General features: G+C 41.0%; 1 protein-coding gene across 3 annotated transcripts in view; it reads left to right on the top strand.

Annotated features, from left to right (window-relative positions):
* The window catches only part of LOC132386016 (serine/threonine-protein kinase SIK3-like), a 295240-nt gene that overhangs the window by 169829 nt on the left and 105106 nt on the right, over positions 1 to 20305 (top strand). For 2 of the 3 annotated variants that reach the window (XM_059958282.1, XM_059958284.1), the window contains 2 exons: positions 921 to 994; positions 12835 to 12978. In XM_059958282.1, coding sequence (XP_059814265.1) covers positions 921 to 994; positions 12835 to 12978 — 218 coding nt within the window. The remainder of the gene's footprint in view (positions 1 to 920; positions 995 to 12834; positions 12979 to 20305) is intronic. The other variant, XM_059958283.1, reaches the window with a different exon arrangement.

Raw genomic sequence — 20305 nt, 5'->3', positions numbered from 1 at the left:
GTTGCGTGACTTAATAAAGTTTTACAAAATTATGACATACTAGCAAGAATTGCTTTCATAGGCATTTGGATAGAGAAGGAATGAGGGATACAAAATAATTCAGACAAGTGGTATTAATGTAGATATGTGAAACCCCCTGGAGTCCTTGGCAGCATGTCTAGGTAATATGAATTCCACTCCCACTAAATTTGTCAACTTGAGATGGCTCTCTCACCCCAAACCCAGGTTTGTATGGATGTTGTGTAATTTGTTACAAACTAGTGCCCGAAATAACAAGCTATATACTGCATACAATTAAAAGAAATATATTTCTGAATCTTAAAGGTTAGTAAAGAAAAACAAAAAGAAAAAGACCCATTCTAATTAAACAGTCAAATGTGCACAAGTTGGAACTCACCTTGAACTTCTCTGTCACTCACGCACTGGGCCTTCGGTCTGCATGAAAGCACACATCACCTTCTGAACATCACTCATTACATATTTCACACAACCAGGTCTCCCATTGGGTTGTATCATACAGCCGGTTCCCTCCGGCATCTTCTTACTTCATCTCCCAATGAATAAAAGACCCAAGACCAACCTTAGTGTCACTCACCAAAAAAAACCTCCCCCAGTTCCACCATCCTAATTGGATGGCACACATTTCTCATCATCCTTTATGTTCAACAATAACCTAAACAGGAAGAAAGCAGAACAAACTGCTCTTACAAAAATGCTAAATATCTGCAGCATAACAGTAAAGTTGGGACCCAGGGCATTACATAAGATTCAAGATGGGCATGAATGTAGTAAGCCTAAAAGGACTGTTACTACATTGATAATGTGAACATACTTAAGCACATCTTTGCACAGTTGTTGGTTCATTTTCCTTGTTGTTTGTGTATGTCTTCCATATCAGTATGTACTCATTTTTCTCACAGCATACTGTGCCAGTCGTGATACCAGTGGATGAGGAGGGCTCAGATGGTGAGCCAGACCAGGAAGCTGTGAAAAGGTATGTAACAGTACTGACAATCTGAGCCTTATGAGTTTGTCCAGTAGGAGATATGTGTTGAATATTTACAGTTCTGTCTGTTTACTTCTACATGACTTGACTTTGCATCTGCTAAAAGTATCATCTTTGGCTTCATAATTCCCAGGAATCAGGATCAAGTTTGTTATCGACGGCATGTGTCATGAAATTTGTTAACTTAGCAATGGCTGTTCAGTGCAATACAGCGTATGGAAGAAGAAAATATAGTAATAATTTAGATGGCAATCAATCAATTATAGTATATGCATATTGAATAGATTAAAATTATGTAAAAGCTGAAATTATATTAAAAAGTTTGGTAGTGCTCGCAAGTTCAATGCCCATTTATGAATCAGATGACAGAGGGGAAGATGCTGTACCTGAATCGGTTCCTGAATTGCTGAGTAGGCTTCTGCACCTCCTACCTGATGGTAACAGTGAGAAAAGGGCATGCCTTGGCTGCTGGAGGTCCTTAATAATGGATGCTGCCTTTCTGGCACACTGCTCCCTGAAACTGTTCTGGCTACTTTGGAGCTGACTAGATTTACAGCCTTCTGAAGCTGCTTTTGGTCTTGTATAGTAGCCACTCCATACCAGATAGTGATGCAGATTGTCAGAATGCTCTCCATGGTATAACTATAGAAGTTTTTGAGTGTATTTGTTGACATGCCAAATCTCTTCAATCTCCTAATAGAGTAGAACAGCCGTCTTGCCTTCTTTATGACTATATCAATATGTTGGGACCAGGTTAGTTCCTCAGAGATCTTGACACTGAGGAACTTGAAGCTGCTCACTCTTTACACTTCTGATCCTTCCATAAGGATTGGTATGTGCTCCTTTGTCGTACCCTTCCTGAAGTCTACTATCAGCTCTTTTGTCTTACAAGAACTCCCACCATTTGGCATATTTCACTCATGTTTGCCCTCTCATCTCCATATCTGATGTTAGTATCATCAGTAAATTTATAGATGGTATTTGAGCTATGCCTAACCATACAGTAATGTGTCTAGATAGTGTAGAGCAGTGGGCTAAGCACACACCCCTGAGGTGCACCAGTGTTGATTGTCAGCAATGAGGATATGTTATCATCAATCTGCATAGATTGTGGTCTTCCAGTTAGGACCATAGACTATAAGACAAAGGAGCAGAAGTCAGCCATTCGCCCCATCGAGTCTGCTCCACCATTTCATCGTGAGCTAATCCAATCTCCCCTTTAGTCCCATTCTCCTACCTTCTCACCATAACCTTTGATGCCTTGACTATTCAGATACCTATCAATCTCTGCCTTAAATACACCCAATGACTTGGTCTCCACTGCTGCCTGTGGCAACAAATTCTATAGATTCACCACCCTCTGGTTAAAAAAAAAATTCGCATCTCTGTTCTGAATGGGCGCTCTGCAATCCTCAAGTACTAAACTCCCCCACCATTGGAAACAACTTTTTCATAACTCTGTCCATGCTTTTCAACATTCAGAATGTTTCTATGAGGTTCCCCCCCCCCCCCCCCACCAGTTCTTCTAAACTCCAAGGAGTACAGTCCAAGAGCAGTCAAACATTCCTCATATGTTAACCTTCTCATTCCCGGAATCATTTTAGTGAATCTTCTCTGAACCCTCTCCAATGTCAGCACATCCTTTCTTAAATAAGGAGCCCAAAAACTGCACATAGTATTCCAAGTGAGGTCTTACCAGTGCCTTACAGAGCCTCAACATCACATCCCTACTCCTATATTCTATTCCTCTAGAAATGAATCCCAACATTGCATTTGCCTTCTTCACCACCGACTCAACCTGGAGGTTAACCTTAAAGGTATCCTGCACGAGGACTCCCAAGTCCCATTGCATCTCAGAACTTTGAATTCACTCCCCATTTAAATAATAGTCTGCCCATTTATTTCTTCTACCAAAGTGCATGACCGTACACTTTCCAACATTGTAATTCATTTGCCACTTCTTTGCCCATTCCCCCAATCTATCCAAACTCTCTGTTTCCTCAGCACTACTGGCCCCTCCACCAATCGTTGATATACAACTTAAAAAGAAGTGGCCCCAACACAGACCCCTGTGGAACTCCACTGGTAACCAGCAGCCAACTAGAATGGGATCCCTTTATTCCCATTCTCTGTTTCCTGCCAATCAGCCAATGCTCAAGAGATGAGGCGAGAGGTCGTGTATTACTCCATTTTGAAGCATCAAGGAAGATTGAAGTATCAGTGTGAATCCAGAGAGGGTCATTTATTGCTCCCAACAGAGGCCACCAAGGCGACAGTGGTCAGCAGCCGGTCAATAGGGTTTGAACCTACTTTCCCACTACTTTCAAATCTCTTACCATCTTTCCTTTCAGTTAGTCCTGACGAAGGTTTTTGGCCCGAAACGTCGACAGTGCCTCTCCCTATAGATGCTGCCTGGCCTGCTGCGTTCCATCAGCATTTGTGTGTGCTGCTGTAGGGTTTAAACTTAGTGTGTTGGTTGTTCTTGCCACTCTCGTCAAATGTTGACTGTAAGGTGTTTTTGAATTTCTGAGATTTATGTGATTATTGACTGCACTTTGTATTGGTCTCCTTCAGTTTTTGTGTTTTATTTCTTGTGGACAATTAGCAGGTGGGTGATCTGTTAATTTTTTCAAGTGTGAGAGGTGAAGTTAGTGGTTTTGATGCTGCTGTTTCTGTTCTTTTCTGCAAGTGAGGGGTTTGAGGATATAATATCAATGCCAATTTTCTTCTCTGTGGGGAAGGGATTAGGAATTTGATGCTACTGTTGCTGTTTTTTGTTGCATGAAGGGGAGCAAGGATTTGATGTTCTCACTGTTTTTTGTTGTGGGGAGGGAGTGGGAATTTGATACTATTGTCGCTGTTTTTTTTGCTGCGAGGGAAGGAGGGTGGTTTGTGAGTTTTGCATCTGTTTCTTATTCGTATCTTTTCTTTCAACAAACCCATGGTCATTTTGTACTTCAAAGCTATCCAGAGAAGACAAAATTGGAGTTATTTTCTACATATACACCTTGACAATAAAATGAACCTTTGATCTTTTGAATTCAGTCACATCTAGTAGTCTAGGTGGAGGTGTGTGTATTATGATAAACTCTTAATGGTGCTCCAGTGTAGTAGTTTTGTTGGATTCGTGTTCCCCTGAACACCTAATGGTAATTGCCGTCTGTTGTTTACTAAGGGAGTTCTCCATAATCCTTACAGCACATATAGCAGAAGACTATAATCAAGGGCTTGAGAATTGCTTCATGCCATCTCCAAACAAGAAACAGTCCATCCAAACACATTTCAAATCATTGTCAGGAACTTAACCAGCCTCCTTTAAATAAAACCCTGCTCAATTACCATCAACAATAACCTGCAGCACCAGAAGTCCAACAGAATCAACAAACACATTCGTAAGGCCAGTGATGTTGTGGGGGTGGAACTGGACTCTCTGACGGTGGTCTGAAAAGAGGATGCTGTCCAAGTTGCATACCATCTTGGACAATGTCTCCCATCCACTCCATCCACTCCAAGGGATATTGAATTGTGGAAGGTGTGGGAAACAAGTAAGGAAGATATGGAACCTATGACAATTAAAGAGGTGGAAGTACTGGCGCTTTTAAGAAATTTAAAAGTGGATAAATCTCCGTGTCCTGACAGGATATTCCCCAGGACCTTGAGGGAAGTTTGTGTAGAAATAGCAGGAGCTCTGACGGAGATCTTTAAGATGTCATTAGAAACGGGGATTGTGCCGGAGGATTGGCATATTGCTCATGTGGTTCCATTGTTTAAAAAGGGTTCTAGAAGTAAGCCTAGCAATTATAGACCTGTCAGTTTGACATTAGTGGTGGGTAAATTAATGGAAAGTATTCTTAGAGATGGTATTAATAATTATCTGAATAGACAGGATCTGATTAGGAGTAGCCAGCATGGATTTGTGCGTGGAAGGTCATGTTTGACAAACCGTATTGAATTTTTTGAAGAAGTTACGAGGAATGTTGACGAGGGTAAGGCAGTGGATGTAGTCTATATGGACTTCAGCAAAGCCTTTGACAAAGTTCCACATGGAAGGTTAGTTAAGAAGGTTCAGTCGTTGGGTATTAATGCTGGAGTAATAAAATGGATTCAACAGTGGCTAGATGGGAGATGCCAGAAAGTAGTGGTGGATAATTGTTTATCGGGATGGAGGCCGGTGACTAGCAGGGTGCCTCAGGGATCTGTTTTGGGCCCAATTTTGTTTGTAATATAAATGATCTGGATGATGGGGTGGTAAATTGGATTAGTAAGTATGCCGATGATACTAAGGTAGGAGGTGTTTTGGATAATGAGGTGGGTTTTCAAAGCTTGCAGGGAGATTTATGCCGGTTAGAAAAATGGGCTGAACGTTGGCAGATGGAGTTTAATGCTGAGAAGTGTGAGGTTCTACATTTTGGCAGGAATAATTCAAATAGAACATACAGGGTAAATGGTAGGGCATTGAGGAATGCAGTGGAACAGAGAGATCTAGGAATAACAGTGCATAGTTCCCTGAAGGTGGAGTCTCATGTAGATAGGGTGGTGAAGAAGGCTTTTGGAACGCTGGCCTTTATAAATCAAAGCATTGAGTACAGAAGTTGGGATGTAATGTTAAAATTGTACAAGGCATTGGTAAGGCCAAATTTGGAATATTGTGTACAGTTCTGGTCACCGAATTATAGGAAAGATATCAATAAATTAGAGAGAGTGCAGAGACGATTTACTAGGATGTTACCTGGGTTTCAGCACTTAAGTTACAGAGAAAGGTTGAACAAGTTAGGTCTCTATTCATTGGAGCGTAGAAGGTTGAGGGGGGATTTGATCGAGGTATTTAAAATTTTGAGAGGGATAGATAGAGTTGACGTGAATAGGCTGTTTCCATTGAGAGTAGGGGAGATTCAAACGAGAGGACATGATTTGAGAGTTAGGGGGCAGAAGTTTAAGGGAAACACGAGGGGGTATTTCTTTACTCAGAGTGTGATAGCTGTGTGGAATGAGCTTCCTGTAGAAGTAATAGAGGCCAGTTCAGTTGTGTCATTTAAGGTAAAATTGGATAGGTATATGGACAGGAAAGGAGTGGAGGGTTATAGGCTGAGTGCGGGTAGGTGGGACTAGATGAGATTAAGAGTTCGGCACGGACTAGGAGGGCCGAGATGGCCTGTTTCCGTGCTGTCATTGTTATATGGTTATATGGTTATAAAATGTACCGGTTAGGCACAGGAGTACATTCAGCCAGAGACTCATTCTGCTGAGATGCAACACTGAGCGTCATAGGAAGTCATTCCTGCCTGTGACCATCAAACTTTACAACTCCTCCCTAGGAGTGTCAGATACCCTGAGGCAATAGGCTGGTCCTTGACTTGGAGTGATTAACTTATTATTACTTAATTATTTATGGTTTTATATTGCTATATTTCTACACTGTTCTTGGTTGGTGCAACTGTAACGAACCCCAATTTCCCTCGGGATCAATAAAGTATGTCTGTCTGTCTGTGATTAGACCACTCTTACACTAAGGCTACATCCACACTACACCAGATAAATCTGTAACTGAAGCTTTTTCTCTTCGTTTTTACCCTTCGTCCGCACTAAAACAACGTTTTCAACCCCCAAAACTGGAGCTTTTCAGAAACGTTCCCTAAATTGTGTATTTTTGAAAACGCTGAATTGGCCAGATCAGTGCGGACAGGGTAACCGGAGACTTCTGAAAACGCTGTCAAACAGCAGCGTGCTATTTCATTGTTTTCTTGAACGCAGCCTAACAATTTTAGAACTGACGGCAACGAGACTGAAGCCAGAAGAGTTATTGACCCATAACTTACTGAATAAATAAATATACTCACTTTGCCCTGTTTTCTGACCTTGCTGATATGAAGGTGGTTTACCTATTTATGCAAGTCCTTCCCTGACAATATATGTGTAACAGCCTAATGTAACTTTGTATGGAAATACAAGATAACACTGATGCAGACGTGTTTTATACACTTAACAATGCAACAGAGTTAGTCAGTTTTTCAATGTTCGTCGTCAGCCAGGTCAGACTGTCCGTGAACTCCCTGTCGGTTGCCTCCGTACACTCTAGTATTTTTTTTAAACTTTTAAGTTCTCCTGCGCAAAAGCCAACATCTGTCCATCGTTTTAAGTTTTTCTAGTCTGTAACTACACAAACACGCACTTTTACGGCGAGATTGGACACCAAACACGTCACTTGTTTTCAGTAGATGTGTCCTGCGTATGCGCAGAAGGAGGAGATTCGCCGAAATCTCCGTTTCGATGTGGATAGAGATATTTTTTGAAACGCATAGTGCGGACACCTATCGTTTTTACGTGAAACCGGCGTTTTCAAAACATATCAACTCATGCCTGAGAGGTGTCTTAGATCTGCTCCAATTATGTCTCCTGGAGTGGCAGTCCACAGTAGATACCATCTTATTGGCTCTTCACTGAACACTGGAACATCTGGGCAATGGAAGTGCATATATCAGGGAGCATTTTATCAACTACTGCTTGGCATTTAATGATATCTTCATGTCAACTCTAATCAGTAAGCTTCAAGACATTGGGCTCAATACATTGTGCAATTGATTTCTTGATTTATTCACTTGCAGACCTCAGTCCATTCAGATTGGCAACTACATCTTGTTCACAATCTCCATAAGCATAGGTGCTCAGCTCCCTCCTCTATTCACCACACTTATGACTGTGGCTAAGCTCAGCTCCAGCACCATATTCAGTTAAACTGATGAGACCACTGTCATAGGCAGTATCAAAGTTGGTGATGTCAGCATATAGGAGGGAGATTGAAAGTCAGGTTGGGAAATAGCATAACAGCAATCTCTCACCAAATTTCAGCAAGACATTGAGCTGATTGTTCACTTCAGGAGAACAAAACTAATAATTCTTCAGCCACTCCTCATCAGAGGTGCAGAGGGTCAGCAACTTTAAACTCATCAGTGGTATTATTTTGGATGAATGACCTGTCCTGTATCTGGCACTTACGAAGAAAAAACAGCAACACCTCTATTTCCTTAGGAGTTTACAAAGATTCAGCATGACATATTTGATGAACTTTATACAGGTATAATGGAGAGTATACGGACTGGCTTTATCATATCACAGCCTGGTATGCCCTTGAATGGACTGCCCTTCAAAAAATAGTGGATACAGCCCAGTCTATCATGGGAAAAGCGCTCCCCACCATTGAGCACATCAGCATGAGGCGTTATTGCAGGAAAGCAACATACTTCATCAGAGACCAACACCTTCCAAGACTTGCTTTCTTTTCTTACTGCCTACAGGAAGAAAGTATCAGGGCCTTTGTTCACACTACCAGATTTAGGAACTGTTATTATTGCTCAAATCCACTTGCCCCATCTTTGATGTGTTTCCTCAATTTATGGATTCATTTTCAGGGACTCTTCATCTCATGTTCATGATATTTATTGCTTTTTATTATTATTACCTTTATTTTTGTATGTAGTTTGTTGTCTTTAGCATACTATTTGCATGTCATGTTTTTCATTGATTCTATTACGGTTGTTATTGAGCCTACAAGAAAATGAATTTCAGGGTTGTTTATGTTTCACATATGTACTTTGATAATAAAATTACTTTTAACTTCAAAACTCAACAATTAAACCTTCCTTAATATTCACATTTTAGAACAATTTTTTAGTCTGCTCTGAAGATCTTTTTGACCTACTGTTTACCTTCTTGGATGCCTCTCTGAAGCACTTACAATGATCCTCTGTGTTTCTGATGCAACTTATTGGAAGGAGGGTAAAGTAGTAATCAATCACTAGGAAAATCCTTCATTCAGAAAAACAAAACCATTGGAATAGATTGATAGAACAAATTTTATTCCAGGGGAGAATGATCCATATTTAAGTCTGTTGCATTTAAAATTGAAATGGAACATGATTACTTATTGCTGTAATTAACCCTGTTATATATAAGCACTTGTTTTTCAAATGTCTTTCATTATGAAGAAAAGGAAAAGTTATTGCAATCAGGTGAACCATCATGTTGTGAATTATCTTCTAACATTCCAATTCTAGAACCTGTACAAAGCAGTAAATTCAAATTATGTCTATCAATGATTCATTAAATAATGGAACTAGGTATCAATTTTAACCGACCATGAGCTATGACTAGTGAGATCAGATAACACTTAGTAATTATACAAAGAAGAAATCAGTTTTATTTATGATAACTTGCTACTTTAAGGTCTTCTGAGTTCTAGCTTATTTGGCAGATTTTGGGTTCTGTTCTTCCAGTACATGGGCTTTCATTTTAAGTAACCTGTCTCAGTTTTTTGGTGACTATAAATGATTTAATCTTTACTTGTTCTAGAAACGCTGTCTTACATATATTACATTTGAGAGCAAAATAACCCATACAGAAATAAAGTTTATTTATCTTTTAATATTTACACTTAAATCAAGCTAATCAATAAAAAGAAATGAAGTTGACGGATTACAATGATAAATAATATTAATTTTCATCATTAACTAACCCTGATGGTACTACAGAAACAACCCTTATTAACTTCAATAAACATTTCTCTACCTTAAAGAGTTAATATCCTTTTATAATTAACAGCAAACAAATACAGTTATTGGCAATATACAATAGAGCATAGGTGGAGGAGGAGGCCATTCGGCCCTTTGAGTCAGCACCATCATTCAATGGCTGATCATCCACAGTCAGTACCCTGTTCCTGCCTTCTCCCCATATCCCTTGACTCTGCTATCTTTAAGAGCTCTATCTAACTGTTTCTTGAAAGCATCCAGAGAATTGGCCTCCACTGTCTTCTGAGGCAGAGCATTCCACAGATCCACCACTCTCTGGGTGAAAAAGTTTTTCCTCAACATTCTAAATGGCCTACCCCTTATTCTTAAACTGTGGCCTCTGGTTCTGGACTTCCCCAACATCAGGAACATGTTTCCTGCCTCTAGCGTACCAATCCCTTAATAATCTTATATGTTTCAATCAGATCCCCTCTCATCCTTCTAAATTCCAGTGTATACAAGCCCAGTCGCTCCAATCTTTCAACATATAACAGACCCACCATCCCAGGAATCAACCTTGTGAACCTACGCTGCACTCCCTCAATAGCAAGAATGTCCTTCCTCAAATTTGGAGACCAAATTTGAACATCATACTCCAGGTGTGGTCTCACCAAAGCCCCGTACAACTGCAGAAGGACCTCTTTGCTCCTATACTCAACTGCCCTTGTTATGAAGGCCAACACGCCATTAGCTTTCTTCACTGCCTGCCGTACCTGCATGCTTACGTCCAGTGACTGATGAACACCTAGATCTCGTTGTACTTCCCCTTTTCCTAACTTGACACCATTCAGATAGTAATCTGCCTTCCTGTTCTTGCCACCAAAGTGGATTATCTCACATTACCACATTAAACTGTATCTACCATGCATCTGCCCACTCACCCAACCTGTCCAAATCACCCTGCATTCTCATAACATCCTCCTGACATTTCACACCACCACCCAGCTTTGTGTCATCTGCAAATTTGCTAATGTTACTTTTAATCCCCTCATCTAAATCATCAATGTATATTGTAAACAGCTGCAGTCCCAGCTCTGAGCCTTGTGGTACTCCACTAGTCACTACCTGTCATTTTGAAAGGGACCCATTAATCCCTACTCTGTCTGCCAACCAATTTTCTATCCATATCAGTACCCTACCCCCAATACCATGTGCCCTAATTTTGCCCACTAATCTCCTAAGTGGGACCTTAACAAAGGCTTTCTGAAAATCCAGGTACTCTACATCCACTGGCTCTCCCTTGTCCATTTTCATAGTTAAATCCTCAAAAAATTCCGGAAGATTAGTCAAGCATGATTTTCCCTTTGTAAATCCATGCTGACTCGGACTGATCCTGTTACTGCTAACCAAATGTGTCACTATTTCATCTTTTATAATTGACTCCAGCATCTTCCCCACCACTGATGTCAGGCCAACTGGTCCCTGTTTTCTCTCCCTCCTTTCTTAAAAAGTGGGATAACATTAGCTACCCTCCAATCCTCAGGAACTGATTCTGAATCTATAGAACATTGGAAAATGATTACCAGTATGTCCACAATTTTTAGAGCCACCTCCCTAAGTATCCTGGGTTGCAGACCATCAGACCCTGGGGATTTATCAGCCTTCAGTCCCATCAGTGTACCCAACAACCATTTGCTGCCTAATGTGAATTTCCTTTAGTTCCTCTGTTACCCTAGGTCCTCTGGCCCCTATTACATCTGGGAGATTATCTGTGTCTTCCCTAGTGAAGACAGATCTAAAGCACCTTTTCAACTTGTCTGCCAATTCCTTGTTTCCCATAATATAATTCACCTGTTTCTGCCTTCAAGGGCTGAATACTGGTCTTAACTATCTTTTCCTCTTCACATACCTAAAGAAGCTTTTACTATCCTCCTTTATATTCTTGGCTAGCTTACCTTCTCACCTCATCTTTTCTATTTTTATTGAAAGTTTATAAACTAAATTTAGCATTAGTTTTTGTTCTCTTAGAGTAATAATTATGGAATCTACACCCTATCCTCATTATATGTCACAGATATGTTTCTCTCAGTCGACCCATAATGTGAAAATGCATAATGTGAATAATTACTTAAATGGAGAAAATAGGGATGCGTTCTGGAGGAGATATGTTTTATCTGTGATTTATTCACATTTCCATACCAATACGACTCAAAAGCAATACCACAAGGCAACATTTATATTATATTTAATCAATTTAAGGTAATATTCAAAGTAATAAATCATAGAAAGTTAACGTACTAAGGTGTACAGTACTCAAACCCTTAACAGCACAGGGGTTTAGTGAATGGTAAACTAAGAGAGACTTCACCTTACAGTCTCCTTCGGCATTGTAACATATAAGCAAAGTCAGTCTATCCTTTGTTGCCTTGAGACCTGACACAGGTTTTCCATCCTTACATATAAGTGCATTTCGGCATACACTTCCAAAAAAGTCCAGTCTCGTCTGCGTTAAACACCTGCTTTGGTGTGATGCCTAACTCAGCTATCATAGCCCGCAACTGCACAGGGTAGTGTACAGCAGCTTCGTGGTCAGCTCTAGCTGTGACGAATAACAAACCTAGAAAACCATCCCCTATGTGTATTAAAGCTAACAATATTACTTTTCACTTCCTCACTAGCCTCTGAACAAAGGCGACCATAAATTTCCAAAGCTTTCACACAAAGATTTTTTTATAGATTAGATTATGAGAACAGTCAGTCCTCATTTATTATTTAGAAATGCATGCATGCATTAAGAAATGATACAATGTTCCTCCAGAGTGATATCAATATATTTTTAAAAAGAACAAACCATGACTCACACTGACAAAACCACATAATTATAGCAAATAGTTACAGCAGTGCAAAGCAATACCGTAATTCGATAAACACAGACCATGGGCACGGTTTTTGAAGTCTCAAGTTCTCCATTTTTATCATAATCGGGTTCAAGTGTTAAATTGGTTCTCTGCCGCTCGGCTGATGGCCCAGGACTTGACATCAGACATTTAGGAGGCACAGTTAAATATTTCAAGCACAAGATCACTGCACCATCGGTAAAAACAACAGAAGTTTAAGGGCGCAAGATCGCACATTCACATGTTGCCAAAACCAATGTGAGACTGGTGGGAGTGAGACTGTGAGGTGTGCACACGGGACTTATATTGGCGGGAAAGCAATGCTCCTGGCATGACTGTGAATCTGCATTGTCTGAAGACTCATATTACAAGGATAGGGTGCATTTAAATAGATACATTTCAAATTAAATATACATTTATGTTGCAGGTATCTGGCTAACAGATCTAAACGCCACACTCTTGCATTGACCAGTCCTACAGCTGAGATCCCCCTAGATTTGCAGAGGCAGCTGGGACAGCAGCAGGCAATCTGTTCATGGGCTTGGGTTCTTCACCCAGAGCAGTACAGTCGGTGAGTGGTTTTTGCACTGCCTAATTCTCAGACATTATCATGGTTTCAGCGTTCCAGAAGTAGTATAGAATTGACTAATCTCCTGTGCCCCATAAAATACTGAAAGAAAATGTAGTTGTCAATAGACAATAGACCACAGGTGGAGGAGTAGGCCATTTGGCCCTCCGAGTCAGCACTGCCATTCAATGTGATCATGGCTGATCATCCATAATCAGTACCCTGTTCCTGCCTTCTCCCCATATTCCTTGACTCTGCTATCTTTAAGAGCTCTATCTAACTCTTTCTTGAAAGCATCCAGAGAATGGCCTCCACTGCCTTCTGAGGCAGAGCATTCCATAGATCCACAACTCTCTGAGTAAAAAAGTTTTTCCTCAACTCCATTCTAAATGGCTTAACCCTTATTCTCAAACTGTGGCCTCTGGTTCTGGAGTCCCCTAACATCGGGAACATGTTTCCTGCCTCTAGTGTGTCCAATCACATAATAATCTTATATGTTAATCAGATCCCCTCTCATACTTCTAAATTCCAGTGTATACAAACCCAGTCGCTGCAGTCTTCCAATAAATGACAGTCCCGCCATCCCGGGAATCAACCTCGAGAACCTACTACACTCCCTCAATAGCAAGAATGTCCTTCCTCAAATTTGGACACCAAAACTGGACACAATACTCCAGGTGTGGTCTCACCAGGGCACTGTACAACTGCAGAAGGACCTCTTTGCTCCTATACTCAACTGCCCTTGTTATGAAGGCCAACATGCCATTAGTTTTCTTCACTGCCTGCTGTACCTGCATGCTTACTTTCAATGACTGATGAACAAGGACACCTAGATCTCATTGTACATCCTTTCCTAACTTGACACCATTCAGATAGTAATCTGCCTTCCTGTTCTTGCCACCAAAGTGGATAACCTCACATTATCCACATTAAACTGCTTTTGCCCACTCACCCACCCTGTCCAAGTCTGCCTGTGTTCTTCTGACATCCTCCTCATATTTCACACTGCCGCCCAGCTTTGCTAATGTTACTTTTAATCATTTTTATCTAGTCACTGCCTGCCTTTCTGAAAAGGACCCGTTAATCCCTACTCTTTGTTTCCTGTCTGCCAACCAATTTTCTATCCATATCAGTACCCTACCTCCAATAGTTATACAGATGACTATCTTGATTTTTCAGTACTGGTACACCTCTAGTGCCATGTCTAGCTGGAAAATAGTATAGTTTTCCTCTTAACATGTATTGTTTTTGTTTGATTTCCCCTTTTGCCACCATCCCTAACAACCGGTAAGAAATAACAAGAATAAAGTATACACATGTGGTCAGATGCACAATTACTTAACTAGAAATTGCATATTAAGCAATTTGTCAATTTCTCAAACTATTTGTATTCTTTTACATTTTACTACTTTCACTCTATCTTGTGTCACAAAAGCTAGGTAACTTGCACATTCCCAATATTTGCTACTGTGTAACAGGTTGTTGAGAGTTGGCCGAGGACCTTTTGAAATCCCATGCTAACTGATGTGTTCCTTATAACTCTTTAGAGATTCAGCTGGGTTGAAAACTTGTACTATGAACTATACAAAAGCTACAGTATTCTCCAGATAGACATGTCACTTAAGGTGTACTAGTACTGAAAAATCAAGGTAATCATCTGGACAACTACTTTTATCTTTCAGTATTTTAATGGGGTACAGGAGACACTCACCTATCACACCGCTAGCCTCGGTGACCAGCACATAATTCTCCAAAACTTCTGCCTCTTCCCACTGGATCCCACCACCTCTCTGCACTTTCTGCTTTCTGCAGCTATCACTCCCTATGCAACTCCGTTGTCTATTCTTCCCTCCCCACCGATCTCTGTCCTGCCACTCATCCTTACAAGCAGACAAGTGCTTCACCTGCCCCTGTACTTCTTTTTTCACTGTCATTCAGGACCCCAAACAGTCCTCCCAGGTGAGGAGGCATATACCGTGTTCGGTGCACGCAGTGTGGCCTCTTGTATATTGGTGAGACCCAGCGTAGATTGGCAGACCATTTCACCAAGCATCTGCTCTCCATCCACCAGAACAAGCAGAACAAATGGCTACCGATTTTAATTGCACTTCCCACTCCCACTCTCATATGTCCATCCATGACCTCCTCCACTGTCGTGATGGAGGAATAACACCTTATATTCCGTTTGGTACCCTCCAACCCCCACCACCCCACCTTTGCCATTTCCCATCCCCTTGTCCCTCTCTCACGTTATCTCCTTGCCTGCCTATCGCCTCCCTGCAGTACTCCTCTTCACCCCCAACCTTTCTTCTTTCTTCCATAGCCTGTCTTTCACCAATCAACTTCCTAGCTCCTTACTTTATACCTTTCCCTGCAAGTTTCATCTATCACATTGCGTTTCTCCCCTTTTCAAATCTACTCCAGTCCTACTGAAAGGTTTCATCACGAAACATCAACTGTACTTTTCCCCACAGACACTGCCTGGCCTGCTGAGTCCCTCCAGCATTTTGTGTTTGTGTTGCTGAGATCTCTAGCATCTGCAGATTTTCTCTTGTTTGGTATATTTGACAATTCATGTGATCTGTTAATTTAGTATCAGCAAATTAAATTATTATTCAGTGTTAAAATGATCACTGGAGAACCCATAAATGAGTTTATCATTCAAAATCAGCATTTTTCATAAATAATACTAACTCATTAACATTCTTACTCATTAAAATATTCTTACACATTATGAATTTTATTATGGATAACAGTAGACTCTGATTTTTAAAGGTAGTATCACGTTAGGTCAATATAACAATATGTTGATACTCCTGTTTAAACCATCAGATTCCATCACAGTCCTTTTAAAACATAGAAATCTACAGAACATTACAAGCCTACTCTAGCAACTGCCTAGAATTACTCTGCCGCGTAACCCTCTATTTTACTAAGCTCCATGTACTTATCTAAGAATCTTTTATAAGATCCTACTGTATCTGCCTCTACAACCAAAACTGGCAGTGCATTCCATGCATGCACCACTCTCTGTGTGAAAATCTTAACCTCTGACATCTCCCTTGTACCTACTTCCAAGCACCTTAAAACTATGCCCCTCGTTAGTAATTTCAGCCTTGGGAAAAAACGTCTGACATGGTTAGTGCCTCTCATCATCTTATACGCTTCTTATCAGGTCACCTGTCATTGTCCTTTGCTCCAAGGAGAAAAGGCCAAGTTTACTCAACCAGTTTTCATAAGGCATGCTCCCCAATCCAGGAAACATCTTTGTAAATCTCCTTCACACTCTCTCAGTAGTATCCACATCCTTCCTTTAGTGAGGTAACCAGAACTGAGCACAGTAGTCCACAGTAGTATAGCTGTAACATTACCTCATGGCTCTTGAACACGATCCTACAGATGATGAGGGTGAACACATCATACAACTTCTTAATAACATTATCAACCTGCGCAGCAGCTTTAAGCATCCTATGGACACAGACCCCAAGATCTCACTGATCTTCCACACTGCCAAGAGTCTGGGTTGAACTCCATCTGCCTCTTTTAGCTCTGTTCTGCATCCTGTCAATGCCCCACTGTAACCTCTGACAGCCCTCCGGACAATCCACTGCACCCCCAACTTTAGTGTCATCAGCAAACTTACTAATCAGATGAACTGGGAGGTATGTTGTCTGCTGAATGCTAGATCTATGGCATTTTAAGTCTGGCAACCCAGGCCTGTACCAGAAAACCAGGTATGATTTGTGGAGGGATGTTTCAAGGGTGAAGAGGTAATTTTGAATGAGGTTGAAGGTGACATCAAATGTGCGGCAACTCTTGCACAGTTGGCAGGACATTACTTTCTACAAAGAGAAACCCAATAGCATGAATGGCAGCAATGCTTCACTACCAGATGAACTCAATGCCTTCTATCCCTGCTTTGAAAGGAAGTTCCCACTTGCTTCAAAAAGGCAACAATTGCCTTGTAATGTGAGCTGCCTAAATGACTATCACCCGGTAGCACTCACATCCAACAGTGATGAAATGCTTTGAGAGGTTGGTTATGTCTAGACTGAACTCCTGCCTCAGCAAGGACCTGGACCGAATGCATTTTGCCTATTGCCACAATAGGTCAATAGCAGACGCAATGAATGGTTCTCCACACAGCTTTAGACCACTAGACAACACAAACACCTATGTCAGGATGCTATTCATTGACTAGCTCAGCTTTCAATACCATCATTCCCACAGTCATATATAACATATAACAGTTACAACACGGAAACAGGCCATCTTGGCCCTTCTAGTCTGTGCAGAACTCACCTAGTCCCACCTACCTAAACTCAGCCCATAACCCTCCATTGCTTTCCTGTCCATATACCTATCCAAATTTTTTTTTTATGACAAAATCGAACCTGCCTCTACCACTTCTATTGGAAGCTCGTTCCACACAGCTACCACTCTCTGAGTAAAGGAGTTCCCTCTTGTGCTACCCCTAAACTTTTGCCCTTTAATTCTCTTGTTCGAATCTCCCCTACTCTCAATGGAAAAAGCCTATCCACGTCAACTCTTAAACCCCCTCATAATTTTAAATACCTCTATCAAGTACCCCCTCAATCTTCTATGCCCCAAAGAGTAAAGACCTAACTTGTTCAACCTTAATTTGTAACTTAGGTGCTGAAACCCAGGTAACATTCTAGTAAATCTCCTCTGTACTCTCTCTATTTTGTTGACATCTTTCCTATAATTCGGTGACCAGAACTGTACACAATACTCCAAATTTGGCTTCAACAATGCCTTGTACAATTATAATATTACATCCCAACGCCTATACTCAATGCTCAACCATAGAACCATATAACAATTACAGCGCTGAAACAGGCCATCTCACCCCTTTTAGTCTGTGCCGACGCTTATACTCACTTAGTCCCAGTGGCCTGCACTCAGCCCATAACCCTCCATTCCTTTCCTGTCCATATACCTATCCAATTTTACTTTAAATAACAATACCAAACCTGCCTCTACCACTTCTACTGGAAGCTCGTTCCACACAGCTACTACTCTCTGAGTAAACAAATTCCCCCTTGTGTTACCCTTAAACTTTTGCCCTTTAACTCTCAAATCATATCCTCTTGTTTGAATCTCCCCTACTCTCAATGGAAAAAGCCTATCCACGTCAATTCAATCTATCCCCCTCATTATTTTAAATACCTCTATCAAGTCCCCCCTCAATGCTCCGAAGAATAAGGACCTAACTTGTTCAGCCTTTCCCTGTAACTTAGGTGCTGAAACCCCGGTAACATTCTAGTAAATCTTCTCTGTACTCTCTCTATTTTGTTGACATCTTTCCTACAATTCGGTGACCAGAACTGTACACAATACTCCAAATTTGGCCTCACCAATGCTTTGTACAATTTTAACATTACATCCCAACTCCTATACTCAATGCTCAAGGCCAGCATACAAAAAGGTTTCTTCACCACTCTATCCACATCAGATTCCAGCTTCAGGGAACTATGCACCATTATTCCTAGATAACTTTGTTCTACTGCATTCCTCAATGCCCTACCGTATACCATGTATGTCCTATTCTGATTATTCCTACCAAAATGTAGCACCTCACACTTATCAGCATTAAACTCCATCTGCCATCTTTCAGCCCACTCTTCTAACTGACCTAAATCTCTCTGCAAGCTTCGAAAACCTACTTTATTATCCAATCACCAACTATCTTAGTATCATTTGCATACTTACTAATCCAATTTACCACCCCATCATCCAGATCATTAACATATATGACAAACAATATTGGACCCAGTACAGTATATATCCCTGAGGCACACCACTAGTCACTGGCCAACCTGACAAACAGTTATCCACCACTACTCTCTGGCTTCTCCCATCCAGCCTCTGTTGAATCCATTTCACTATTTCAATATTAATACCTAACGATTGAACCTTTCTAACTAACCTTCCATGTGGAACCTTGTCAAAGGCCTTACTGAGGTCCATATAGACAACATCCACTGCTTTACCCTCATCAACTTTCCTAGTAACCTCTTCAAAAAGTTCATTAAGATTTGTCAAACATGACCTTCCACACACAAATCTATGTTGACTGCTCCAAATCAGATCCTGTCTATCCAGATAATTATATATACTTACTCTTAAAAATACTTTCCATTAATTTACCCACCATTGATGTCAAACTTACAAGCCAATAATTGCTAGGTTTACACTTAGAACCCTTTTTAAACAATGGAACCACATGAGCAATATGCCAATCCTCCAACACCATCCCAGTTTCTAATGACATTTGAAATATTTCAGTCAGAGCCCCTGCTATTTCTACACTAACTTCCCTCAAGGTCCAAGGGAATATCCTGTCAAGACCCAGAGACTTATCCACTTTTATATTCTTTAAAAGCTCTAGTACTTCCTCTTCTTTAATCATTGTTTCCATAACTACCCTACTTGTTTCCCTATCTTACACAATTCAATATCCTTTTCCTCAGTGAATACCAATGAAAATAAATTGTTCAAAATCTCCTCCATCTCTTTTGGCTCCACACATAGCTCTCCACTCTGATTCTGCCAGGGTCCAGGATGTCTCTAACCGGGTGCATGACATCCTGGTATGACAGGGAAAACTACCAGAAGTCGTCTAAACATGTTGGGAGCAATGACATAGGAAGAAGGATGAGGTCCTGAAGTGTGATTTTTGGGAACTAGGCAGAAGGCTGAAGAACAGGACCTCGAGGGTGGCGTTCTCAGGATTGCTGCCAGTGCTACGTGATACTGATGGTAGGAGTTGGAGGAGATGGCGACTGACTGTGTGGCTGAGGAGTTGGTGCAGGGGGCAGGGTTTTAGATTTTTGGACCATTGGGATCTCTTCTGGGGAAGGTGAGACCTGTACAGGTTGGATGGGTTGCACCTGAACTCGAGGGGGTGCAATATCCTTGCTGGTAGGTTTGCTAGCATGGTTTGGGAGGGTTTAAACTAATTTGCAATGGGGATGGGACCTGGAGCGATAGAGCAGTGAAATAAGTGCATGGAGTAAAGCCAGATCTAACATATAGAGAGTGTCAGAAACACACTGAGTCTCAGCAATTTGCAGAACGGTAAACTTTATTTTTCGAGTCTGCAGAGTCGGACCCAACCAGCTCCTGCTAGATTGAGTGCCGAATTACACTTTGCACAGTTTTTTATACCCTACATTCTTCTTTAATCTCATTACAAAATTACAAATGTGATTACCCCTTTGGCCCACTTATCAGCCTCAGCGCATTAACACCGTTATTGTTCAACCGTTAAGCATGTCTTCCCATTACCCGTATCGCTTCTTTAATC

The sequence above is a fragment of the Hypanus sabinus genome (assembly GCF_030144855.1).
Source record: "Hypanus sabinus isolate sHypSab1 chromosome Y unlocalized genomic scaffold, sHypSab1.hap1 SUPER_Y_unloc_12, whole genome shotgun sequence".
NCBI lineage: Eukaryota > Metazoa > Chordata > Chondrichthyes > Myliobatiformes > Dasyatidae > Hypanus > Hypanus sabinus.
Note: the sequence above shows the minus strand (reverse complement) of the source record. Positions and strands in the feature narration are given on the sequence as shown.